This window comes from Anolis carolinensis, chromosome 2 (genome assembly GCF_035594765.1).
Source record: "Anolis carolinensis isolate JA03-04 chromosome 2, rAnoCar3.1.pri, whole genome shotgun sequence".
Classification (NCBI taxonomy): Eukaryota; Metazoa; Chordata; class Lepidosauria; order Squamata; family Dactyloidae; genus Anolis; species Anolis carolinensis.
In genome coordinates this window covers 192943122-192970311 of record NC_085842.1, presented here as the reverse complement: position 1 = coordinate 192970311, position 27190 = coordinate 192943122, and the positions used below count along the sequence as shown (strand labels likewise).

Genomic DNA, 27190 nt, shown 5'->3' with positions numbered 1-27190 from the left:
ATGTGTAAATTAGTTAAATTTGCCTCCCCACTTTTTATAAGTGGTACCTTATCTCCTACTTGATAGATGCAACTATCTTTCGGGTTGTTAGGTCAGCAACGAGCAGGGGCTATTTTTTATTTTTAATTGACGGGTGTTCACCCCGCCACGGGCTGGCCTCAAACTCATGACCTCCTGGTCAGAGTGATTTATTGCAGCAGGCTGCTTTACCAGCCTGCGCCACAGCCCGGCCCCCTTGCATATGGGATATATTGAGCATGGTGATCAGATCATGATATGAATAAACATAACAGTTCAAATAGTAAATGTTATTTATTTACTTTAATTAACAAAATGTTTAGAATACTTTTTGACTTGTTTTTTACTTTACAGCAACATACTTCTTTTCTTCTCCCCAGCCATTCTGTCAATTACTTTTTCTGGTTTGATAGTGATGTCCCAATCATTGCTAGTCCACTAAGTCTCTGGTCTGTCATTAAACTTCTAGATATACTTTTCACTCTCTTCATAGTAGCAAACGATCTTTCCTCACTGCATGCTGTTACTGGTAGAGCTAACACAGTCAAAAGGAAATTTATTGACCGATAGTAGGTTTTGTCACACAGTTCCAACACTTTAAGTACCCCAGTATCTTACTTAATTGGTGGTGTAATATTACACCACATTATGTACTCAGCCTTGACGGAAGTAAGTGCTGCATCATTTTCAAAGTATTCTGACAGTTGTTCCATATGGTGAACTTTGTCTAGACCTGAAAACCCAGGGAGGAGAACCTGGAAACTGGTTAAAATGTCTTCATTTGACATGAACCTTTCAGTAATGTTCTGTATGAGTGAATCGACATGTTATGAACGCTGCAACTCTGAAATAATATTCTATAGAATTGTCTCTGGATTTGCCCAATGCACCTGTCTTGAACTTTGTCTTGGAATAGTCAAGTTGCTTTGAAATGTTTTTTCAGATGTTGTTCTTGCTAAGTCAAAGAGTTTTACAAAATGATCTTTTGCATCTGTTCTCAAAATTTCTAAAGACTTTGACTTAACGTGGTTTATGGCAGATGCCATATCAAGACTTTTTCCTGGATTTTGGGGGGGCTGAAGCCCTTCAGATGACACCCCCCCCCAGCTACATGCCTGCTGAGGGATGTAATAGATACTGCTGGATTGAAGCTCCAACATTTTTAGTCAATGGTCAGTGATGATGAGAGCTGTAATCCAACATCTAAAGGACCACACATTTCACATCCTTGGGCTAGGCTATACAGAGTCTTTGTACAAGTGCAGAACTTTGTCAGGAACACTCTACAAGCAATCCAGCCTGTGAATGGCATAGCAGACCTGATAGTGTACTGAGGCCCCTTCTACACTGCCATATAAAATCCAGACTATCTGCTTTGAACTGGTTTATATGGCAGTGTGGACTCATATAATCCAGTTCTAAGCAAATAATGTGGATTATCTGTTTTGACAATCTGGATTATATGACAGTGTAGAAGGGGCCTTAGTCCTCAATAGCCAATCATCAATTCAATCATCCATGGCTTGAAAGTACTTTTTTAAAAAATTCCAAAGATCAAACCTTGATATTGAAATTTTATATAAGGGACACCATTTTACTATGACACTGTACATAATGAGACTTTAGCATGCATGGATTTTTGATATCCATGCGAGTCCTGGAACCCAAACCCAGTGCATATCAAGGGTACACTGTAACTGGACATGGTTAAGAGGCACACCTTTAATTCAAGCGTTCCTCGCCTCTGTGTACGGTAGTGCCTGGAGCTGAGCCATTCCATTATGCATGAGCCTTATCCAGATATAGGTGAAACCCTCCTTTTTTTTCTTTTTTTTATACCTACCATCAAGAGCAGGCATTTGCTTTCTTTCACTGATCCCCAGCATCCCATAAAGCCCATGAGGAGGAGGAAGATGCCAACTGCAATGCAAAGGTAGCCCACATTGATCAGCTGCATCAGATGTGGACTTGCTGCTCTCAGGACTTTCACAAAGGATGTGCTATCCATCTTCACCCAGATGCCAATGCCCAGCAAACCTACACCGCCTATCTGAATGGAGAAGGAAGAAAAATTGAGTCAGAAGGCCCTATTCCTTTACTAGGAAGCCGTGACTCATCAATGATACCTGTAATTGCAGATTTGTATGCAATAATAGCTGTCTAGCTTCCCCACTCTACAGCACAGGGCTTATTGTACTGTATTTCTTTGATTCAGAAGGGCCTTCCAGACAGGCCCTATATCGCAGGTCCCAGTTTTTCTGTTTATCCCAGATTATCTGGCAGTGCGGACTCATATAATCCAGATTAAAGCAGAAAACCTGGGATAGGATCCTGGGGTATAGGAACTGTCTGGAAGGGCCCTAAGATGCACTGGGGGATACATCTTAGGGCCCTTCCAGACAGGCCCTATATAAACATCTCTAAAAATAGAGTGAGCCTTAGAACTGTGGGTGCATACACATTCACACACACACACACACACACACACACACACACACAGATGTGTATGTATATATATATATATATATACACACACACATATGTGTATATACAGATGTGTATGTGTGTGTGTGTGTGTGTGTGTGTATGTGTGTATATATATATATATATATATTTTCCGCTGAAATTAGTGTGTGTCTTACAATTGATGGGATCTTATAATTGAAGAAGTAACCATGTCTGCTTTTTTGGACTAGAAGTGTGTTATTATGTGGGGAAAGGATGTACCAATGGTTTATTTTCACTAAATGGGTGTAGAAAACTGAGAATATAACCACCAAATAGAGAATACACAATGTAGATTTTTTTGTAGTTATTGTGTTTTTTTATGTTGAGGATGTAGTAGTGTTATTCTAGAAAAAATATTTTAAACCTTTAGTTGTTGTTTTTTTGTATTTTGTATGTAGATTTTGTTTTAATCTGTCAACAAATAATAAACATAAAAAAGAATATTTTATGATTATTTATGAAGAAATAACAGAATCTGCTTTCAGCCACCTCCAACTTCTGGGAAGCAACTCTTGTTGCTGTTGTTGTTATTGCTGTTGTTGTTGCTGCTGCTGCTGTTGTTTGCCTTCAAGTCATTTCTGACATAGTAACCCTAAGGTGGCCCTATCACAGGTTTTCTTGGCTAGATTTGTTCATAGGAGTTTTGCCTTTGTCTTCTTCTGGGGTGCAGAGAGTGTGACTTGCCTAAGGTTACGCAGTGCGTTTCCATGACTGAGCAGGAATGTGAATTTTGGTCTCCCGAGTCCTAGTCCAACGTTCAAATCCCTATACCATGATAGATCTCAGGGAAAAAAATATTACAGCTGTATTGCAATTATTTCTAAATCATCTGTAAGTTGCTAGGGTGAAGACCAGAGGGAGTCTCTGATCTTTTAAGCGCAGCGTAGAAGAGGGAATTTCAGCAGGCGTCTATTACTTTGGTTGCGTGATAAGCAGCACATGCTGAAATTTCCTCTTCTACACAGCCATTGAAAGTACAGCAACCACCTCCAGTTTTCAAGCTGCAAATTCCATCCATTTGTCCAATATTACCACTCCAAGTGATAATAAAAACAAAAAATTGATAATCAGATAAAAATCTGTACAGGATTTTCTATAAAAAATAAACAAAATTGAATATCTTTTTGGCGAAAAGGTCCACTGAGAACTAAATATGATGCCAGTCTGGGGATCAGTTTAGCATTGACTGCTCACGCATAACAGGAGAAACAGCAGGGCTTTCCATTGACAACATTTAACCCTGAAGCTCTAGGGGAAACATTCTCACTTGGGATTTTTTCACCAAATAGACACAAAATGTCTTTTTTGCTCATCTGACCCATCCCTTCATCCCTCTACCATCACAAGTTAGCACCATCCATCATGGATACTTACAAATATCACACCATTAAACACAAACATCATCATCTTCAGGAAAGAGAAGCAACTCATCTTGCTGCACCTAGAGGAGGGATGGGGTGGGGTGTGGGACAGAAATTCTACATTTAGCCATTGACTATAGTACAAAGGTAAAGCAGGCTGGGTGGAAGATGTCCTTGGTCACTAGCAAGCACTTATATTGCAAATATCTTCACCTTTCAACAGATATTGCATGGGCATCTTACAGAGTTGCTTTAGTTGTGTTTTCTTGCATAGCAGGGGTTGGACTAAATGCCCTATGGCTCTACATTTGAGATTAGTGAGGAGGTACAGAGAGAAGTTAAAATGCCCATCCTCAGTCCCCAGTGACAGAAGGGATGAATGGAATCAAGGTAGACAAATTAGCTTTTACCTGTGTGTAGTGGAGCCAAGACCTGATGTTTTCAAGTTTCAAAGCGGTGACACTTGCTTTCAGAACACAATGTAGTCCCATCCACTTTGGGGTCAAGGATTCTTCCTTCTGTGTTTTTAGCTAGATCCAACCTCCACTTCTGAATGCGTGTTCATGGGAGTCCTGAGGAATTGGCACTTTGGTCAGCAGATACCTGTGAAGAGATGATAGCACACCACCCAAATATTTTAAATGTTCCCTAACCCATTCCACCCCAAGTTCTTGCAAATGATCACTCCTAAGAGGAATGGGAGATGAAGGGAAGGATCTTCAATATACCAGCTAATTTTGTCTCCCCCTTTGGTGTCATGAAATATGATGTATGGTTTGAACGGAAGTGTATGAAAGATGTATGGTTGGGGTTTATATAGTCTAGAGATGCCATCCTAAGATTGATCTCTGGAAAACTAGAAGAAGGAGGTGAAGAATTCATGGACTGTAATTAAAAGTTGCTGAACTGTTGAAATTGCTGACTTAAATCTTGGAGGAAAAACGTGTTTACATTATCAGAGACAATGGCTCTTTAAGTTAAGGAAATGTTTACAAGGTTCCTTACGTTAGGAAGGAAGTCAACACAAGACTCCTTACATTTACCAACACCAACTAAGGAGAGTCAACATCTGCCAGGAACTGAGATGAAGCAAGGATGTTTCAGGCTAGAAAAACATCTATCATTCATTTACAACTTTGGAACAACATCAACAAGAAATATTGCTATATAAGGGACCTTCTAATATTCCAAAATTGTGGCAGACAAGAGGAGTCTGGCCCAATTGCCGCTTTTCTCCATGGGAAGGAGAGAGATGGTGTACTTTTGGGAGTGGCAGATCTGCAATGGAAAGCAGAAGTCTGGTCCTTTGCTCCTTTTCTCAAGGGGAGAAAAAGGAATGCAAATTTGGAGTCATGACACATTTGCAGGGAGTCAGTTTCTGCTGTAGGGAAAACAGAGATCTGATCCTTGACATTGTTCTTAGAAAAAGAGGATGTATTTTGATATTTTGGAAGTTTTGGAACTGTGCGTTGGCAGGTTACAGGGAAAGCAGCATCTGGCCCAAGCGGGTGTTTCTCCAAGGAGGTAGAAAAGATATGGTAATATTTGGATGAATGATGATGAATGAATGTGTATGTGTAATTTGAATGCTCAGTAAAAATGTAATTCTTACATCCACCTGCCTTTTTGAGTCAACAACATTCCCTGGGACAAACTGCGGCTCCACATTTCCTGGAACAAACTGCTGTTCCACAAATCCCCTTTCATCATCATCAGACTGAATCACAACATGCTGGGCCTTTCTTAGAGGAGTTGTAGGCAGCTAGTCTGAAGCAGGGAATGATGCATTTTAAAAGAACCACTGATAATTCCTTAACCTGGTTGGTTATGCAAGGAAATGCTTCTGACCAGCCTGTGTAACTGCCACCAACACCAAAAGATACCAATGCAACTGTAGGTTTGTGGATTCAATGTAGTTACATGGAATCTGTATGCATGTATGTCCAATGTGTAAAAGTATAAACGTTCTGATACCCTTTCTCTTATTGTAAAATTGTAATAAAAAGAACCTATGTTTTAAAGTTATTGAAAAGTTATTCATAACAGCGCTGCCTGGATTCTAACTAACCACTTCAACACACAGGGCTTTTTTTAGCATCCTAGGACACTCCTCGCCAGTCCACTGATGGATGAGCATGCTGCCCATCACACAACGACAAAGCAGCAGGTAGCATGACATAGCAGCCCCTCATCCCTGCCGTTTCATCCCCATGTGATGAATACAGTAATCACCTTGCTCCAGCACACAAACTCCACCACAGAAGGCTTGTCTTTTCCGTTTATTGAAGAAAGATAGCAAAACTTAATAAAAAGCAGAAAAATAAGTAAAAACCAATTGCAAGTGCAATCCTTAAACACAGTTCCATGATTTCGTAGATATTAGTCCAAAATCCCAAAAATAGCACAGTAAATCCAAGGTAACATGAATACATGAGCTTCAAAAGTAATCCAAACACAGATTCTAGGCATGAGACGAGGCAAGAGTTGATTCTCCAAAAGCGAGGTTGCTCTGACTGGAATCTTTCCCAAATTACATCTCTTTTAACCCTCCTTGCAAAACATAAACACATTCCTGTGCACTCTTGTTTCTCTGCGTCTGCCTGCAATTCTCACACTGCGACGGAGGCCTGATCTCAACTTTAATCTGGAATCTCTGTCTAACAAGCATTCATCCCGCTCACTCCCATCCGAGCTCTGTTGACAATTTTCAGACTCCTGTAGAAGGTCAGCATTATCTTTGCTTGACTGAGAACTTTCTACATTCCCTTCCATCTGTTTTCCCAAGCCATCCTCAGCTCCCGAATCCACCTGCCTTTTTGAGTCAACAACATTCCCTGGGACAAACTGCTGTTCCCCAAATTCCCTTTCATCATCATCATCATACTGAACCAGTACATGCTGGGCCTTTCTTAGAGGAGTTGTAGGCAGGTAGTCTGAAGCAGGGAATGATGCATTTTAAAAGAACTACTGATAATTCCTTAACCTGGTTGGTTATGCAAGGAAATGCTTCTGACAAACCTGTATAACTGCCACCAACACCAACAAATACCAATTTCTCCCACTCCTGAGTAATTCTGCAAAGTTAACATCCCATACCTGACAATTACTCCAGGCTAAAAAAAAAAGTGAAACTCACTTTTGTGTGAAGCGAACTAGTACTCTACTGCTTCCTTCCTCATATTTTCCTCAAGTAGAGCAGCCCAGAGAAAACAGAACAATTACCAGCCCATTAATTTTGCCTTGAGGTTACTTAAACAATAACACGAACACTGAGTGAAGTAACAGCTGTAAAATATCTTTCCCTAAAGACAGGGGACGCATCTGCACTGTAGAAGGAATGCAGGCTGACACCACTTTATCTGCCACGATTCAACACTTTAGACTTTTCTGCCAAAGATGCTGGTGCCACACCAAACTGCAACCCCCACGAATCCATAGCATTGAGCTATGGCAGTTAAAATGGCATCACACTGCATTATTTCTATAGTGTAGTTGCCCCAGTGATGGGGAACATGTGGCTCCCACTCCCCTTGTTATTGCCTGCATTCCCTATTATCCCTAACTCTGTGATTGGAGTTGATGGATGACGGATTCCACAAAGACCTAGAGATCCATTGATTCCCCTTTCTTGCTTTAAGACTTCAGTGGTTTTCGAGGCAGGCATTTATATCAGCATCTGTTGTTATGCAATATACAAACAAATTTTGGGAAATATATAGCTTAGCATTATAACACTTTTCAGTGTCAATTCTCTGTAAAAGATATATATGCATATGTGTTATAAATAAATATTTGTATACACAATGTATTATATACAGTAGAGTCTAACTTATCCAAGCTAGAGGGGCCAGCAGGAGCTTGCATAAGCAAATATCTTGGATAATAAGGAGGGATTAAGGAAAAGCCTATTAAACATCAAATTAGGTTATGATTTTACAAATTAAGCACCAAAACATCATGTTATACAACAAATTTGACAGAAAAAGTAGTTCAATATGCAGTAATATTATGTTGTAATTACAGTAGAGTCTCATCCAACATAAACGGGCCGGCAGAAAGTTGGATAAGCGAATATGTTGGATAATAAGGAGAGATTAAGGAGAAGCCTATTAAACATCAAATTAGGTTATGATTTTACAAATTAAGCACCAAAACATCATGTTTTACCACAAATTTGGTAGAAAAAGTAGTTCAATATGCAGTAATGCTACGTAGTAATTACTGTATTTACGAATTTAGCACCAAAATATCATGATGTATTGAAAACATTGACTACAAAAATGCGTTGGATAATCCAGAACGTTGGATAAGCAAGTGTTGGATAAGTGAGACTCTACTGTAACTCGAAAATATATTATATTTGTGATTAAATGAATCCTTCTGAAATCCACAACAAACTTGTCATTATTTTACAATCAGATAGAAGTAGACCTATGTGTGTGTTTGTGTGCATAAGTGTGTGAAATAATTCCATTGATGTTTTTTGTGTATCTCTTTGGAGTTCATTCTTTTAAAAAGGTTCCAGTGCTTCAAGTATTTGTATATAGGTATATTAATCTTGAATAAATTGATTTTAATACCTCTTTATAAAGGTGCCATTATATTTAAATAATGCTGACCATATTTCCTGTGGATTTCCCTCCCAACTGGGAGAAGAGTCATGGAGCCCAGATTTTATTTTTTACTCTTCCATCATCATGCTTGGTCAACCTGTTGTCGACCGCGTTTTAGGGGATCGGGCCCTTAAGGAGAGACCCGATCCGGTCCTGAGAGAACGGACCTTGGCGAAGCCAAAAGGAGAATTACGAGCCACAATACAACCTGAAGCCGAAATGAAGAAGGTCCGCCAAAGTTGAAGGAAAATCCGCCAAGGAGTCTTTATTGAGCAATTCAGCTGAAGAGGACTCTAGTAGCGATCATTCGGTCTACTAGGGTACCATACAATCAAAATAAAGCCATATTTATACAAAATTTCAGTCTGACAGCCCTTTGAATTTCCCGCCCTGCTCCCCCACCTATCTGATCGTTGATAGGCTAGAAGGTTGAACGAGGCGGGCTTTCGCTTCCCGCCTCGTTTCGTTGGCCCAATAGGAAGCTGCCTTATGTCTCTACTCGGTCCAATCAGGAAAGAGAAGGCGGGAGTTATCGAAACAATGAGGTGACGGGACAGGAACTAGCGGATTAAGTCCTGCTAGACCGATTTCTAAAGGGTGCTTAATTTATTAATGGCAGCAATCAAGGGTGTCCGGGTTTCTGTCACGTATACAGATTTTAGATATGCCTTGGGGTGTCAGAGATGGAAGCAAAGATGGGTGGTGATGAGCCATATTGACAGGCTCTGCAGGGCGCCTTCCTGAGGTGTCCTGGTTTTTCCTTTGGGTGAGATATGACAATGTTTGCCTTTGGGCGAATCACCTTTAGGTCAGCAAACTCCGAATTCGGCGACTCAAGCCCTATATTGTCCATGCAATTTGAATTTGATTGGATTTAGCGGTGGCAGATTATCCTTTTGTTTTTGGGAAAGGAAGCCTGGGTCATAGGAAATGGGATAGTTCTGGGGTTCAGGTTGAGTTCAAAATATTTCCTATTTGATTTCATGATTTGACAATTATATGAAATAAAATGAAAAATAAAATAAAGTTGGAATATAAACCATGCTGGGAAAAATACATATTTTCCGGGGATCCCAAAGAGTACAAATACATATAGGCAGATAGATAGATTTCATGGAAATAAGGGAGAATCCATAAAAGTGAGTTACATTGCATAAAGGGGAATCATGAAGTTCATAACATCTGGAGAACCCAGCATGGAAATTCATAAAAGTGGAGTTTTAGCAGCATGATTTTACAATTCATGAAGTTGTTATCTCTTGCCTCAGAGTGCAGAGTTTTAGTAAACCACAGTAAACTCCAGTAAAAAGTCTCAATCACCTTCTACTATAAATATATGGAATATAGAACATAAAGTCTTGATTTTTGAACTATCTTTTACAAAGTCCTGGGGGGGAGGGTGGTCACCTCGATCACAAACCTGGATTAAGGTCTCTAGAGCAGTGATTCTCAACCTGTGGGTCCCCGGGTGTTTTGGCCTACAATTCCCAGAAATCCCAGCCAGTTTACCAGCTGTTAGGATTTCTGGGAGTTGAAAGCCAAAACATCTGGGGACCCACAGGTGGAGAACCACTGCTCTAGAGGGAGAAGAATGGGAGAAGAGGAGGAGGAAAAAGGAGAGGACGACGAGGAGGGCAGCTTGCTATTGACTGGCAAGTGACCATGATGCCGGCTGGTCTTTGTCTGCTCTTTTAGGCATTTTGCCGCATACTTTTGTTGATCAGCTAGGGCCTTGTTTGGCTTGGCTGCTGGGGATGAGCAAATCCTGTTGCTTAGCAGCACCTACAGCAGCTGTGTTTTCTCTTCCACCTGAGTTCTCAGCTGCGTGTCCTTTCATTTTTGACAGAACTCATCATATGGACCTTTTTGGACCAAACTCCCAGAATTTCCCAGACAACTGTGCTGACTCACTTATTTCTGTGGAAGCGGGGTTGTACACTCCTGCATGGAAAAGATTTATGCTACTGGTACACTCTCCTAAGCTAGGTCTTTGCTAGATTCATGATTAAATGTTTGAAAGCCTATTAAATATGGTACAAACCCCTTCCATCCCATGCAAATTTCATATCATTGTGGTTATTACCCAAGACTCTATCCTGTAGAATTAATACAGTTTGATATCACTGCCTTGGGCCAATACTATGGAATTATGGCAGTTGTAGTTTTACAAGGTTTTTAGGCTTCTTGGCGAAAGAGTGCTGGTGCCTCACCAAACTACAGCTCCCATGATTCCATAGCTTTAGGCCATGGCAGTTAAATTGGTGTCAAACTGCATAAAGTTTTCAGTGTAGATGCACCCACTGCCAACAAGATGTTGAAGTTCCAGGGCATCAGGACAAAAAGTGGGCTCTAGAAGTCCATATTTTTAGCAAGGGATCTGGTACAAAATATTGAAGCTATTGGAAAACCAATCACAGCAGAAGGAATGTACAGCAGTAGGTAAAGGTTTCCCCTAACATTAAGTGCAGTTGTGTCCGACTCTGGGGGTTGGAGCTCATCTCCATTTCTAAGCCGAAGAGTCGGCGTTGTCCGTAGACACCTCCAAGGTCATGTGGCCAGCATGATTGTATGGAGCACTGTTACCTTCCCACCGGAGCAGTACCTATTGATCTACTCACATTGGCAGGTTTTCGAACTGCTAGGTTGGCAGAAGCTGGCGCTAATAGTGGGAGCTCACTCTGCTCCCCGGATTCAAACCGCTAACCTGGCTGGATGTTTTATGTTTTACCATCCTGTGGGAGGCTTCTCTCCTGTCCCCACATGAGGAGTTAGAGCTGACTGACTGGAGCTCACCTCACTCCCCGGATTGGAATTGCCAACCTTTTGGTCAGCAGACCTGCCAGCACAAGAGTTTAACCCACTGCTCCACTGGGGGCCATTAGATAAGTAAAAGGCACATTAATTCAATAGATATAGGAAAGAGAGATCTGGGTGTGATGGGGTGGGTATGTATCTAATAGGCTTGATCGATCCATGAAAAATTTGATTCTAAACTCGTTTCAAAACTAGAGGGGGCAGTTTTTCGTTTTTGTTGCTATTTACGAATTTGGCCCCCAAAAATTTTCGAAATTAACGAAAATTCGTTATTTTCTAAATTAATTCGTTAATGGCGGACGCGCATGCGCAATTCCCAAAAACAGCACAGAGGGAGAGGACTTTACAGGACTCTCCCACCCTCATTTTTTGAGTGATCTTCTTCCAACTTGGTACAGTGGTAGAACACATTTAAAACTGATAGCTCACCAAAATTTGGAACGTTTCCCTTATCCTCTGATTTTTGGCGAATTTTCATAGCTTTTATAATAAACCATTTTTTAATAATTGCAGAAATCTGTTCCTGGTTTGAAAGTCTTATTTCCTGTTAAATTGGGTTGTCTTTACTGTGAAAGTCATTGTTCTACTTCAGAAACTTTGTTTTTGTGGCTGAAACTTTGTTAAATTGGTGTGTGTGTGATATATACTGTCTGTGTATATATATAATATATAGTCCCTGCATAATGTGTGTGTGTGTATAGGTAAAGGTAAAGGTATCCCTTGACGTTAAGTTCAGTCATGTCTGACTCTGGGGGTTGGTGCTCATCTCCATTTCTAAGCCCAAGAGCCAGTGTTGTCCATAGACACCTCCAAGGTCATGTGGCCGGCATGACTACATGGAGTGCCATTACCTTCCCAGAAACACCCAGAAAATGGGAATTCCAGACAGGAAACAATCAGGGCCAGCTAATACCTCCCAACAAAGGATTCCCCCAGGTAGGAAGCAGCCAGGCTTTGAAGCTGCAAGGCTATTCAATGCTAATCAAGGTGACCAATTGCAACATTCACACTTGCCTCCCACAGACAAGAGTTCTTTCTCCCACCCTGGACCTTCCACAGATATATAAACCCCACTTGCCTAGCTTCGCACAGACGTCAAAACCTCTGAGTATCAGGCCTGGCAGGCAGGGAAGGGCGAGTGAGCGAAGGGAGGACAGCCGCCGGAGGAGGACGAAGCAGAGGGGAAGGGGTCTCGATCCGCCGCCTCCGCCCGCCTGGATGCGCCTTGCGAGGAGGAGGCGGAGGAAGCGGAGGAGGGGGCGGCAGAGGGAGAAGCAGAGGCAGGCAGTGAGGGAGGCATGAGCAGCGCCGCCCGCGCCCCTCGCCCGCCTTCGCCTTCCGCCTCCTAAGCGACCCTCCCTCCCTCCCTCCCAGCCCCATCCTCCCCGCAAGGCTTCCGAGGAGGAGGAGGAGAGGACGCCGCCCGAAGGAAAGGAAAGGTCGGTGGGCTCTTCGGGGGAGACCTTGGGGAAGGTCGCGGGAAGGGCGGGAGGGGAAGGGGAAAAGCGCCCCATTTTCAAGAGCCACTTCGGGAGGGAAAGAGGGCAACCAAGGGGGGACCTCCCTCTCCCCCTTCTTCCCTCCTGGAAGAAGAAAGGAAAGACACGTGGACGCGCCTCCTTTCCGACGTGCGGGCCTCGCCTTCCTAGGCGCTGACACGCGAGAGCCTCCCTCCCGAAGACAGAAACCTGGCCCAGTCCTTCCTCGGTAGGCTATTGGGAGATCACCCTTGGGAGGTAATAATAATAAATTATTATCAGCTGCTGAGGCGAGGCGGCGGCGGCCATTTCCCCCCTCCGTCTTCCTCCTCCTCCTCGGCCTCCTTCCCCCTCACCCCCTCCCATTGGCTGAGCCCGTGACGCCCCTTTTGCTGAGGGGCAAAAGGGAAGGGCCTGAATGGTGGGAGTTTGGGTGCTTTGCAAAAGCTTTTTTTTCCTAACGAAAAAAACGACGACATAACGAAAAACGGCCTCTCGCGATTCGAAACCGCGATATCCAGACGTGTGACAACCAATGCTTCAAAATTGCTTCAAAACAAACGAAAATAACGAATTAATAACGGTTAACGGGGAAAACGAATTATTTGAGCAAGCCTAATATCTAATATATATCCAGTCTTTATCGAGGTTATTAAACCACGGGTTGACTACCAAAAAGGTGTTTTCTTTGGTGTGTGACTGTGTGATAAGGTCCTAGGACATGTGAGGCCAAGTACATTAGAATGTGGTCAAGATGGCAAAAGTTGTTACTGAGAAAGAACAGCCAAGTTTGGAGGCTGCAGCAGTTTGCTTTTGCCCTCTCTCCTTTTCTCTCCCACTTGCTGTGTTGAGTGCTGCTAACTACAATAGAGTCTTCGCTTATCCAATGTTCTGGATTATCCAACTCATTTTTGTAGTCAATGTTTTCAATACATCGTGATATTTTGGTGCTAAATTCGTAAATACAGTACTACATAGCATTACTGCGTATTGAACTATTTTTCTGTCAAATTTGTTGTATAGCATGATGTTTTGGTGCTTAATTTGTAAAATCATAACCTAATTTGATGTTTAATAGACTTTTCCATGATCCCTCCTTATTATCCAACATATTCGCTTATCCAACGTTCTGCCGACCCGTTTACGTTGGATAAGTGAGACTCTACTGTACTATATTTTTGCACATAGGCAGGTTCTACACTGCTAAAAAAATCCAATTTTGGAATGTAGATTAACTGGATTGAACTGAATTATGTTGCAGAATAGATCCAGCCTCAGTCTGCAGCAAGAGAAGTATACTGAGGACGAAAGAGAGAAGTAGACAATCAAGTACCGGTATGTTAGTGCAGGAACCTACTGAACCCGCCTGAAACTATTCTTCAGCTCACTAAGGACCTCATCACATTGAGGTCCCTAACACAGGCGACAATGGGGGAATTCAGCTAATCCCTGGGACACTGGGGGAAATCATCGCCCCATGCACCACTTCGCTGCCTTCCCCATCACACAGAGGAAAGCGTCGCCACCTGGCTTTCCCCCATGCTGACCCTGTTGTGAGAACATGGGTAGCTACTCGGGGCTCCATCCTAGGATGCTTCCAGGCTGGAGCCTTGCCAGAAGTAACCCTGCATCATATAAAAGGCTTTGTTGGGTTCCGTCCTGGCTACATCCTGGAAGCATTATAGGATGGGGCCAGAAGTCAATGTGGTGAGGTCCTTAGTCCTTAAATCATCAGAAGCAGTATTTCAGAGACAATGCAAGGGAACAGACAGAGGATGTTCTGTCATGCGCTGGGCCTGTAACTATAGTCTTTGTATAGGATGCATACTTTATGCCCAGCGGGAAGCCAGGGCACCTCAAAGAGAGGTTCTTGAGGATTTTCCTGAAAAGGATAGTCCTTTGAGTCTTTAATGAGATAACAAAGTCTTTATTGTTGAACAAATAATAAATCTTCAAGGAGTCAAATAACACTTCAAGGTATCCTTAATAAACTGTTGGCCCATTCAGTCTTGTCCCCAGGGGACAGGCAATTGGCTTTGGATAACTGTGAAAACCCTCTTAGAACCTCTCCCAGGCTGTCTATCAAATGGGCCTAGCTGATGTGGGACCCACTACTGATTCCAAATGCGTCTGAGTATTGAGTGGACCTACCAACCAAGGCTTGTAGATGTTTCAGCTGGGGTTCCGTGAATCTGTGGTGCTGTTCTTTCTCCGAGGTTTCTTTGGAAACTTTAGGGCTGTTTCCCTCAGGAGCTGTGAGGCTGAGAGGCTGCAAGCTCTCAGCCAGAGCTTTTGGGACCTTTTCCCCTGGAATTTCCGTTTCTGTTTTCTCGGATGTTCTATATCCCTGGATGTTCTTGAGATATGAAGCTTTTCTTCGGGACGAGCTGGTCTACGTCCTATAGCTTAGCTTCCTTAAGAGACACTGGCTTAAAAATGGCTCCTTCCCTCCAAGAGCCCTGAACAAGGGGCGGAACCAAACTTAATGATGATTGACAGGCAGCCTGTCCTATGACTGCAAACATTAGCAGCAAGAAAATAAAGTCGAAGCTTCTGGTACAGCCGTACCAGCACAAAAACAGCATTAGTTGCCTGCACCTACTGTTGATTTGTGCTTCACCTTCCACTTAGCCCAACTTAGCCCAATAGCTCCACTGAGTATTAGACTGTAAACGTCCATCAACAAAATATATGTGATGGTGTCAAGGGAAAGAGAGGCATGGGGAATATCCAAATTCCCTGGGCCCAGCTGTTTTTGTTTTAGGTGACAAGTTTCATTCCTCCTCACACGCATACGTGCTGCCAGAAGATATGACTTAAAAGCTAGTCAGGTTGGAATAGGACCCTTAAGAATTGTCTGAAATGTTTGTATCTAGTGAGGAAACATTAACCAAGGTCTGCTTAAAGAATTACTTTGAAAACCAACAAATAGGTTTCAGGCTTGCTTTCATCTCTTTGGAAAAAATTCCAGTTAGTATGATTTCTTGCTTTTCACCCACTCTAGAATTCTGATATCTTCTTTCTTCTATATATAAAAAATGTAATGTACGTTTGTAGGACTGAGTAAACAACAAAACTACTCAACCAAATTTGGCCACAAAAGACATAGTCATCTGATCTATGTCTTTCAAATAAAAAAAAAAACCTAGAAAAATAAAGTCCAAATTAGAAGACAAGGAAGAGCTATTTTCAACCCTGGCTGCTAGCCAGAAGGGTAGGCCCTACCCCCTTTAGGCCCGCCCACTTCATCTCCTAGCAATCCCCTCGGCCACAATGGCACCGGGGGACAGCCAGGGTTCAGTTAGGCCTCTTCCACACTGCCTATAAAAGTTCTCCATCTTGTTAGAACTGTGGCTTTTGGGGGGTTTTACACAGTGAAAATTGATTCTTTTTCAACTCTTCTCTATGCTTTATAATTTATTACAATGGCAATATGAATTCTGGTTTGCCTCTGGATAAGGAAAGGCACAGGGACAAAATAACTTAGAAAAGCTAGTAAAAATCTAGACCTTTTAGGCAAGGCACACTTGTAAAGGCGAGTACAAAATGTGTGTGTGTTTTAAGATCTCCATGAAATATATGAAACAGTGACTACAGAACCTTTGGCTTTTAAAAACATTTTGCTTAATAAATAACCCTTGAAAGTAACTGATTTTCTGCTTCATGAACCTTTGTAATGCTGGGCTCAAACATTATAAGGTAAAGGTAAAGGTTTTCCCCTTGACATTAAGTCCAGTCATATCCAACTCTGTGGGTTGGTGCTCATCTCCATTTCTAAGCTGAAGAGCCGGCGTTTTCCGTAGACACCTCCATAGTCATGTGGTCGGCATGACTGCATGGAGCGCCATTACCTTCCCGCTGGAGCAGTACCAATTGATCTACTCACATTTGCAGGCTTTCAAACTGCTAGGTTAGCAAATGTCCCTATGGTGACATTTTTGGAGGCAAAATTTGTTCAGAGCAGCCTTTGCTTTTCTCCAAGACTGATAGAGCACAATTTGCACAAGGTTTTCATGGTCAAACAGGGATTCAAACCCCAGATCACCAGAGTCATACTGCATCTTTCAAATCATTAAGTATAATATATCTCGTATTATAATGTGTGTCTACTGAATGCTCCTATAATACTGCCTTCCAGTTGCCTATCGACGAATGGTGACCCCATAGGGTTTTCTTAGGAAATAAATGCTTAGAGGTGGTTTCTCCAACTCCTTCCTCTGACAGGAGAGTGCCAACTGCTTTCTGTTGTCGCTCTTCCATCTAAGTACTAACCAGAGCTGACCCCTGCTTAACTTCGAAAATCAGACATGACTTGATGTTTTTAGGGCATTTGGGCTCCATAATGGACTGCACTTTAATGTCAAGGCGAAACAGCTGTTTCAACACAGAGGGCTCTTACCTTTTGCAGGTTCTCAGCTGTGCAACATTGCAGCTTCCCAGCTTCTGGTTTCCAGGGCGTGTTGGTAGTTACGGACTACGCAGCTATAAGTCTGTGCTTTATCTCTGCCTTGTACCTGGTTGTTTTGAAACTTCATCCCTTCTCCTTCACTCCCAGCCTGGAAAGAAGGAGGAGAATGAACAGAGGTCCTTGGAGGGCGGGCAGCTCTTTAACTCTTTCATTCTAGAGCTGGAGAAACAAAATGAAGTTTAATCCAGACAAGACAGAGGTCCTCCTGGCTGGCCAGTTATGGAAAGATAGTCTACATTTGCTGGATGGAATTATTCTCAAAGGAAAACCTCTTTCGTAACAATGACATTGTATGGGTGGGAGGCTTATAAAACTAGGATATAACTGATGGTTTGATTAGAATAATACATTTCCATGGCTTCAAAGATTAATAGCCATCTACAATTGTAAATTCATTTTAAGGAAATTTATCAAACATTTGTCCCTTGGTGGAATGCTCTGGATGCCTGTCCTGGAGATATCTGTTTCTTCTTGTATTTTTACATGTTTTGATATTTGCATTTTAGAATACTTTTCTAAGTAGCCTAGGAATGATGACAGGCCACTAAACAGTGAGCCATAGATAACAGAAATAATCAAGAAAGTTGTTTGAGGCATTTCCCAACTTTCAACTGTTTTATTAAAAAAACTTTTATTAAAGATTTTGACAATAAGATAAAAAGAAGAGATAGGTAGGTAGGTAATTAGGGGTAGGGTATTAAACTGCTGAACTTGCGGACCAAAAGGCTGCAGGTTTGAATCCGGGGAGCAGGCTGAGTGCGCGCTGTTAGCTCCAGCTTCTGCCAACCTAGCAATTCGAAACATGCAAATGTGAGTAGATCAATAGGTACCGTTCTGGCAGGAAGGTAACAGCGCTCCATGCAGAACAGGGGGAAAAAGACAAAAAGTTAAAAAGGAGAGGGAGGGATTTTGTAGACACCTCCAAGGTCATGTGGCCAGCATGACTGCATGGAGCGCCGTTACCTTCCCGCCGGCGCAGTACCTATTGATCTACTCACATTTGCATATTTTCAAACTGCTAGGCTGGCAGAAGCTGGGGCTTACAGCAGGAGTTTACCCCACTCCCTGGATTTGAACCGCTGAGCTTTCGGTCAGCAAGTTCAGCATTATTATTATTATTATTATTATTATTATTATTATTGACACAACGACGTTGTATGACACAGCAAACAAGATAGATATGCTGGATTTCGTTTCACAAAACCACAAGTTGAACACTTCCCAAGTGTCTAGGACTGTGTGATGTATTTTCGGATGATGCGTGCAGATCCCAGCAGGGTGGCCTTTTGCAGTTGGCTGATCGTAATTTTGTCAATGTCTATTGTTTCCAAATGCCGGCTGAGATCTTTTGGCACGGTACCCATTGTGCCCATCACCACCGGGACCACCTGCACTGGTTTCTGCCAGAGTCTTTGAAGTTCAATCTTGAGGTCCTGATAGCAGCTGAGTTTTTCCTGTTGTTTTTCATCAATGCGACTGTCACCTGGGATGGCAACATCAATGATCCAAACCTTGTTCTTTTCCACAACTGTGATGTCTGGTGTGTTGTGTTCCAGAACTTTGTCAGTCTGGATTCGGAAGTCCCACAGTATCTTTGCATGCTCATTTTCCAATACTTTTGCAGGTTTGTGATCCCACCAGTTCTTTGCTGCTGGGAGGTGGTATTTGAGGCATAAGTTCCAATGGATCATTTGGGCCACACAGTTGTGCCTCTGTTTGTAGTCTGTCTGTGCAATTTTCTTACAGCAGCTGAGGATATGATCAATGGTTTCGTCAGCTTCCTTGCACAGTCTGCATTTTGGGTCATCAGCTGATTTTTCGATCTTGGCCTTAATTGCATTTGTCCTGATGGCTTGCTCCTGGGCTGCAAGGATCAGGCCTTCTGTCTCCTTCTTCAAGGTCCCATTCGTGAGCCAGAGCCAGGTCTTCTCCTTATCAGCTTTTCCTTCAATTTTGTCAAGGAACTTTCCATGCAGTGTTTTGTTGTGCCAGCTGTCAGCTCTAGTTTGTAGTGCAGTTTTCTTGTACTGGTTTTTTGTCTGTTGTGTTTTGAGGAGTTTCTGATTTTATTATTATTATTATTATTATTATTATTATTATTATTATTATTATTATTATTATTATCCCATCTCTTTATTTTCCCAAACAAAGGACAGAGTAGCAGGATCTTTAAAAACATTTTATGGAAGAACTTTTTCCATTGAATTGTGGGGCAGCTGAGCTACTTTAGGGGTGCACAACAGGCTGTGTAGCTCAGGAAACAGCGAACCATGCAAGTCTCTTTGTGTTACTTTGAAAAAAAAACCCACAGACAATATTAGAGAAAATATTTTTATTGGGGTTTTATATTGGAATATGATGTTTTAATTTATTATGTATTGCTGTCTGATGTATTTGTATGAATTGTATATGTTGTACACTGCTTTGAATCCCACCCATGGGAGAAAAGCAGGATAGAAATGATTTAATAATAATAATAATAATAATAATAATAATAATAATAACACAACGACCTTACTAGAGATCAGGGCAGGCAACTTTAGTGAATGTGAGGCTGGATCTACACTGCCATATAACCCAGTATCTGATCTCAGATGATCTTCTTAGAACTGGATTATATGAGTCTACACTACCATATTATCCGAATCAGATAATCTGGGATCAATAACCAGATTATATGACAGTGTAGATCCAGCCTGAAACCAATTTTTTTGCTCAGGGTCTGCAAAATGTGAAATGGTTGATGAAAGAATTAAAATGTTAATCATTTTATGTTAAACAAATAGATTGAAGGTTTCCCCTGCAACCTATTTAAAAGGTCAGCAGTGGAGAGAATGAACCTTGGGGGTCAAGGTGGTTTGTGGCCATATTTTGTCCTCCCCGGCTTTCATAATTATGAGATATAAGACATGAACACAAAAGTAACTGTTCAAAGAACAACTTTACTGCTGTTTGCTTGTTTATTTTGGCACAAGCAAAATATCTTAAAGAGCAGACCTTTGGACCCTTCTCTGGATCTTCACCTTTCTGTGAATTCCTCAGTGGGATTCTTTGAACCATGTATTTCTGGAAACTTGAGATAAAGTAGACGGGATGTGGGAGGATCCATAACTGGACATTTAAATTTTCCTATCCCCAGATTAAATGCTTGGGGAAGGGGGGACTGTTGGATTTGGACATGTTTGGGAAGTTGACACTTTTCCTCTCCTGCATCGTTCCTGAAAGAAAACTCATTTCCAAAAACTGCTGTTAGCAAATGCAAAGAATAGGAAACTGTTCTTATGTTATTGTATTGTTGTAATGTTGCTGATTTTATTGAGAAATGTTTTAATCTATGTTTGGTTTTAATTTTTGTTGGATCCGCCTTGTCCCCATGTAAGCCGCCCTGAGTCCCTTCGGGGAGAAGGAGGCAGGATATAGAAATAAAGTTATTATTATTATTATTATTATTATTATTATTATTATTATTATTATTATTATTAAGTTAATGTTAGTTTTTAAAGGAAGGATTTTTAAGAATGTTTTAAACTGTGTGGTTTTTCAACTGTTTTGCCATTTTTACGTGTGTGTTTTCCATCACTTTAATGTTGTCAGTAGTTTAATTCTACTTTAACGTTCATCCCTTTCAGGTTTAAATTTATTGTAATCATTTTAATTTGTAACCTACTCTGAGCCTTAATCTTTTGGAAATGACTCAGAATAAAATAACCACAACAAAAACAGCCATTCAACTGGGATATTTGTTTTTGTTGTGGTTATTTTATTCTGACAACAATTTCATCTGGGATATGGAGCCCCCGCTGGCGTAGTGGGTTAAAGCCTTGTGACTTGCAGGTTGGGTTGCTGACCTGAAGGCTGCCAGGTTTGAATTCCACCCGGGGAGAGCGAGGATGAGCTCCCTCTATCAGCTCCAGCTCCATGCAGGGGCATGAGAGAAGCCTCCCACAAGGATGGTAAAACATCAAAACATCCAGGCGTCCCCTGGGCAACGTCCTAGCAGATGGCCAATTCTCTCACACCAGAAGCGACTTGCAGTTTCTCAAGTCGCTCCTGAAACACACACACACAATCTGGGATATAGCACAAGTAGGTTAGTCTTCCTTTGGAAGTGCGTTTGCTTGATGAGAGTCCACTAGATGGTGTTGTTGCCTTTTCTTATCAAGGCAGAAAAGGTTTGTGCCTTCTGCATCTGGAGGAAACTCCCATTAGCATCCTACCACTTGATCACATTTACTAAATTCCATTGAAGCCTGCACTTTAGAAGTGGTAATTCACTGTGGTTGGGTTCCAGTGTAAATCATTCTTTCTGTATCTAAAGCGTTGGGAACAGCTATCTTTTCATACGTTTCAAGAGGTGCTTGGGAAGTGGATTTTTGGGGAATGATCCAGATGTAAGGTAAAGGTAAAGGTTTTCCCCTGACGTCAAGTCCAGTCGTGACCGACTCTGGGGGTTGGTGCTCATCTCCATTTCTAAGCCGAAGAGCCAACGTTGTCCATAGACACCTCCAAGGTCATGTGGCCAGCATGACTGCATGGAACGCCGTTACCTTCCCGCTGGAGCGGTATCTACCCTGTTTCCCCTAAAATAAGACATCCCCAGAAAATAAGACCTAGTAGAGGTTTTGCTGAATTTCTAAATATAAGGCCTCCCCCAAAAGTAAGACCTAGCAAAGTTTTTGTTTGGAAGCATGCCCGTCAAACAGAACACCAGAGCATGCAGGATCAGTAAATGTCCGTACCATAGAGTGTTGTACATGGAAATAATGGTAGTAACAAGAAATTCTTGATAGGATTCACAGTTTGTCTGGTTATGCTGGTTTGTGATGACAACTACTGTACAGTATATAATAAATGTTCATTTTTTTGTTCAACAATAAATGTGAATTCTTCATGGAAAAATAAGACATCCCCTGAAAATAAGACCTAGTGCATCTTTGGGAGCAAAAATTAATATAAGACACTGTCTTATTTTCGGGGAAACACGGTACTGATCTACTCACATTGGGATGTTTTCGAACTGCTAGGTTGGCAGGAGCTGGGGCTAACAGCGGGTACTCATTCAGCTCCCGGGATTTGAATCTGGGACCTTTTGGTCTGCATGTTCAGCAGCTCAGCGCTTTAACACACTGTGCCGCCAGGGGCCCCAATCCAGATGTAGATGGGCAAAATGATAAATTCTGCAATGTGGTGGTATTCGTTGTTTTCAGGTTTATAATGATACATTTACCCAATTTGAGGAAAAGGGGGGAGAGACAGGGTGGGTGGCCTCTGGTTGCTCCTTTAACGGTCCCTCCCCCCCCAGTCCAACCCCATTTTGCCTTCTTGACCACACATGGATCACGGATGATGTGATTTGCAGTACTTTCACCTGCTTTGCATCTGAGTTCAACAGAAAACTGCAACCCCTACGAATGGCCAACCTGGACTTAACTTGGCACAGAGAAGCCCCCTGATCAAGTAAATATATGGGAGAGGTATGGGGGAATTGACCTTGATTTTTGGGAGTTGTAGTTCACCTGCATCCAGAGATACTGTGACCCGTACTGAGAATGGACTGGGACCAAACTAGAAACAGAGAAACCCCATGACCAACTGAACATACTGCAGGGGTTTGGGATGAATTGACCTTGATTTTTGGGAGTTATAGTTCACCCGTATCCTGAGAGCACTGAACCCAACTAACGTTGGATCTGGACTAAACTTAGACCACAGACCCAATGGCCAACTGTGAATACATGTGGAATTTAGGGATGATTAACCTTGGAATATGGGAGTTGTAGTTCACCTTTATCCAGAGAGCCCTCTGAACGCCACCAATGTGGGATCTGGATTACATTTGGCACACAGACCCAATGTAGCCAAATCTGAATACTGGTGGGGTTTATTTATTTATTTATTTACAACATTCATACGCTGCCCTTCTCACCCGAGGAGACTCAGGGCGGATTACAAAAATTGGTAAAATTTAATGCCCAAAGAATACAATCATAAAAGCAAAACAATAGATATAAATCTGTTAATAATATTATTAAAATACATTATAAAAACCTTAAAAAAACATATGTTTAGGGGTGATTGACCCAGTTCACCCACATCCTTATGTATTTTCTAATGAGAGCATTCATAAATAACAAATGGAAAGACTGGCTTTCGTCTAATAAATAGCATTACAAATTACCAAACTGATATTACCAAACATCCCAAAACAAAATATGCCCTTTTCAAATAACCTGGGCATTGCTGGGTACCCAAGCTAGTATATAATAAAAGTGTCCATCCAAAGAAAGAGTATCCAACACATTCAAAGGCAGCATGCTCTAATATATTCTTACTATTTTATTTTGTATTGTATTTAATAATCTGATTTTCATGTATTTTGTTTGCCTTATATGTGAAAGACCTATGGTCTAAGCATCAAATAAAACTTGAACGACTATTTTATGGACTCAACCCGTATACCACAAACAGTTTGATTCTTTTCAATGGAAGGCTCTTCTCCCTTCCTTTTCCACCTCCAACCAGCTAAGGATGCCTTTGCCTTCCATGAAAAGTGGGAAGGGGTTACCTTGCACCAATCCAAGGAGGGCCCCAGAATGAAAAGATAGGGACACCTTTATTCTCCAGCTCCTGTTACAGGAATGTATAAATATTGTGCAACTTGTACGCAGAACACATCATGCGACATGCAGAGCTTGAGGAATCCAAGGCCGGAGTTAAAATTTCTGGAAGAAACATTAACAACCTTAGGTATGCAGATGATACCACTCTGATGGCCAAAAGTGAGGAGGAGCTGAGGAGCCTTATCACCAAGGTGAAAGAAGAAAGTGCAAAAGCTGGGTTACAGATAAACGTCAAGAAAACCAAGATCATGGCAACGACACCTATTGATAACTGGCAAATAGAGGGAGAAAACGTGGAGACAGTGACAGACTTTATATTTCTAGGCGCGAAGATCACTGCAGATGCAGACTGCAGCCAGGAAATCAGAAGATTTTTACTTTTTGGGAGGAGAGCAATGGCCAACCTTGACAAAATAGTGAAGAGCAGAGACATCACACTGGCAACGAAGGTCCGCATAGTCAAAGCAATGATATTCCCCATAGTAACCTATGGATGCGAGAGTTGGACCATAAGGAAGGCTGAGCGAAGGAAGATAGAACTCTTCTAAAGGAAGATAGAGCTTTTGAACCCTGGTGCTGGAGGAAAATCCTGAGAGTGCCTTGGACGGCAAGAAGATCCAACCAGTCCATCCTCCAGGAAATAATGCCCGGCTGCTCACTGGAGGGAAGGATATTAGCGGCAAAGCTGAAGTATTTTGGCCACATCATGAGAAGGCAGGAAAGCTTGGAAAAGATCACGATGCTGGGGAAAATGGAAGGAAAAAGGAAGAGAGGGCGACCACGGGCAAGATGGATGGACAGTATCCTTGAAGTGACTGGGTTGACCTTGAAGGAACTGGGGGCGGTGATGGCCAACAGGGAGCTCTGGCGTGGACTGGTCCATGAGGTCACAAAGAGTCGGAGATGACTAAATGACTGAGCAGCAGCAGCACAGAATGATACAACTAAATACAAATAAACAACATAAGGCTAACATGACACAGCTGAGGAATTAATATCACACAATTCAACAATAACTGTAACATTGCCTTCCTCTCTCCTTTCTCCTTTCAAGATGCTTTATGGCTTCAGTCTCCCCAATCCCCCCAAAAGGGGTAAGAGGAAACTGCCTCCCAAAAAAACCCAGAGGGAGAACCAAAGTGAAAAGATGCAGACAAATCCATTCTTCAGCCAATGTCCTTTAGCTCTGAAACAAATTGCAGTTGCAGAAAGGTCTGCAAAAACAATTTCTATGAGATCCAAATTACATAATTCTGCAGTAACCCTTTAAGCAGCGAAGCCCTTTGACTAAGACTGAAGCAGAATCCATGGTGTCACTGACAGGAAGCGGGGAGAGGATGCTTTTGAAGGCCCTGCATCCCTCCCCTCTGTATTCCACAGTCCTTTAATCTCCTTTCCAAGAAGCAGGGAGCAAATGAGAGCCCCAGAATCAAAAGACATCGTTATTGTACACAAACATTGTCAGAAGTACAATCTAGAAGCACAACGGTTTGCATGAGTGTTACTTATGGAGACTGTATAAGAAAGGTTACAATCAACATAGCTCTAAACATTTAAATTCTAACATGAGAACTAACTACATACAGAGAATCCAATTCGTCATCAATCTCATTATCTTCTTCTCTTTTCTTGGTCCTTGCAGGCTCTGATCTGGGTAACATGGTGGTCTCCTGAACTTCATTCCGAATTTCTCTCTTAGTGAAGGTGAGAAACAAGATGGACAGATGGGGCCACCATGTTGGTACCCAGAGCAGGTTGATAGCTAAAGAAAACTGTTAAGATGGTGGACGGCTGGAATTGGATGTTGAAACCAATCACTTTATCACATTAGGCAGGGAAGTGTCTGGTCGAGGAGAGCAGAGAAGAGCTTAGTCTTACCACTTCATCACATTGACGCTGGGAAGTATAGAGCTCAGTCTGACTCAGTGTTGGAGTGAAATGTATCAGTGGCACTCAGCATTCTTTCAGTGCACTTGGCATCACACTTTAATCACTAGGCACCATCCACCTCCCCGTTCTTTGTGGGGAAAAAACCTCATCTCTTTGAAATGTCAGTTGTTACATGTCTTCAATTCCAGAAGTGAGGAAGCAGGGAGGGAGGGAAAACGGCAATCCCCCCCCCCGTCTCTTTCTCTCCCCCCCCCCCCCCGCCCTAGTCTGCCCCAAAGAGAAGGGTGTGGACTTTGGAAAACTATCACTCCCAGGACTGCATAATACGGAGCTATGGTATTTAAAGTAAGGTCCAGCTGCATTCATTCCATAGTGTAAATGCACCAAAATAAGAGTATGGACCTTGGGAAACTATAATTCCCCAGAGGACTCCATTGCATGGAGCCATGGCATTTAAAGAAGGGGGCAAGGGCATTCATTCCATAGTGTAAATGCACCAAGAGAATGGTATGGACCTTGGAAAACTATGACTCCCAGGACCGCACAGCATGGAGACATGGCAAAATAACAACAATAATAATGGCATTTAAAATGGGCCCTGACTGCACTTATTCCCCAGTGCAGATGTATCCAGAGAAGGGATCTTGGGAAACTATCACTCCCAGGACCACATAGTATGGAGCTATGGAATTTAAAGTGGGGTCCAAGTGCATTGATTCCATACTGTAAATGCACCAAGAGAACGGTATGGACCTTGGAAAACTATAATTCCCAGGACTGCACAGCGTGGAGACATGGCATGATGATGATGATGACGATGATGATGATGATGATGATAATAATAATAATAATAATAATGATAATAATAATAATACAAACTAGAGCTGACAGCTGGCACACCAAAACATTGCATGGAAAGTTTCTTGACCAAATTGAAGGAAAAACTGATAAGGAGAAGACCTGGCTATGGCTCACAAATGGGACCCTGAAGAAGGAGACAGAAGGCCTGATCCTTGCAGCCCAGGAGCAAGCCATCAGGAAAAATGCAATTAAGGCCAAGATTGAAAAATCAGCTGATGACCCAAAATGCAGAGTGTGCAAGGAAACCGACGAAACCATTGATCATATCCTCAGCTGCTGTAAGAAAATCGCACAGACAGACTACAAACAGAGGCACAACTATGTGGCCCAAATGATTCATTGGAACTTATGCCTCAAGTACCACCTGCCAGCAGTAAAGAACTGGTGGGATCACAAACCTGCAAAAGTATTGGAAAATGAGCACGCAAAGATACTGTGGGACTTCCGAATCCAGACTGACAAAGTTCTGGAACTCAACACACCAGACATCACAGTTGTAGAAAAGAAAAAGGTTTGGATCACTGATGTTGCCATCCCAGGTGACAGTTGCATTGACGAA

General features: G+C 42.2%; 1 protein-coding gene across 5 annotated transcripts in view; it reads right to left on the bottom strand.

Annotated features, from left to right (window-relative positions):
* Nucleotides 1-17355, bottom strand: part of tspan16 (tetraspanin 16) — a 42107-nt gene extending 24752 nt beyond the window's left edge. The window contains exons 1-4 of one of the 5 annotated variants that reach the window (XM_062971444.1): nt 17192-17355; nt 4298-4490; nt 3901-3967; nt 1862-2068 (exon numbers count right to left, since the gene is read on the bottom strand). In XM_062971444.1, coding sequence (XP_062827514.1) covers nt 1862-2068; nt 3901-3957 — 264 coding nt within the window. In that variant the 5' untranslated portion in view covers nt 3958-3967; nt 4298-4490; nt 17192-17355. Of the gene's footprint in view, nt 1-1861; nt 2069-3900; nt 3968-4297; nt 4491-14943; nt 15074-17191 lie in introns of those variants that run through there. The other 4 variants (XM_062971440.1, XM_062971442.1, XM_062971443.1 and 1 more) reach the window with 4 other exon arrangements.
* Between the last annotated feature and the right edge of the window lie 9835 nt (nt 17356-27190).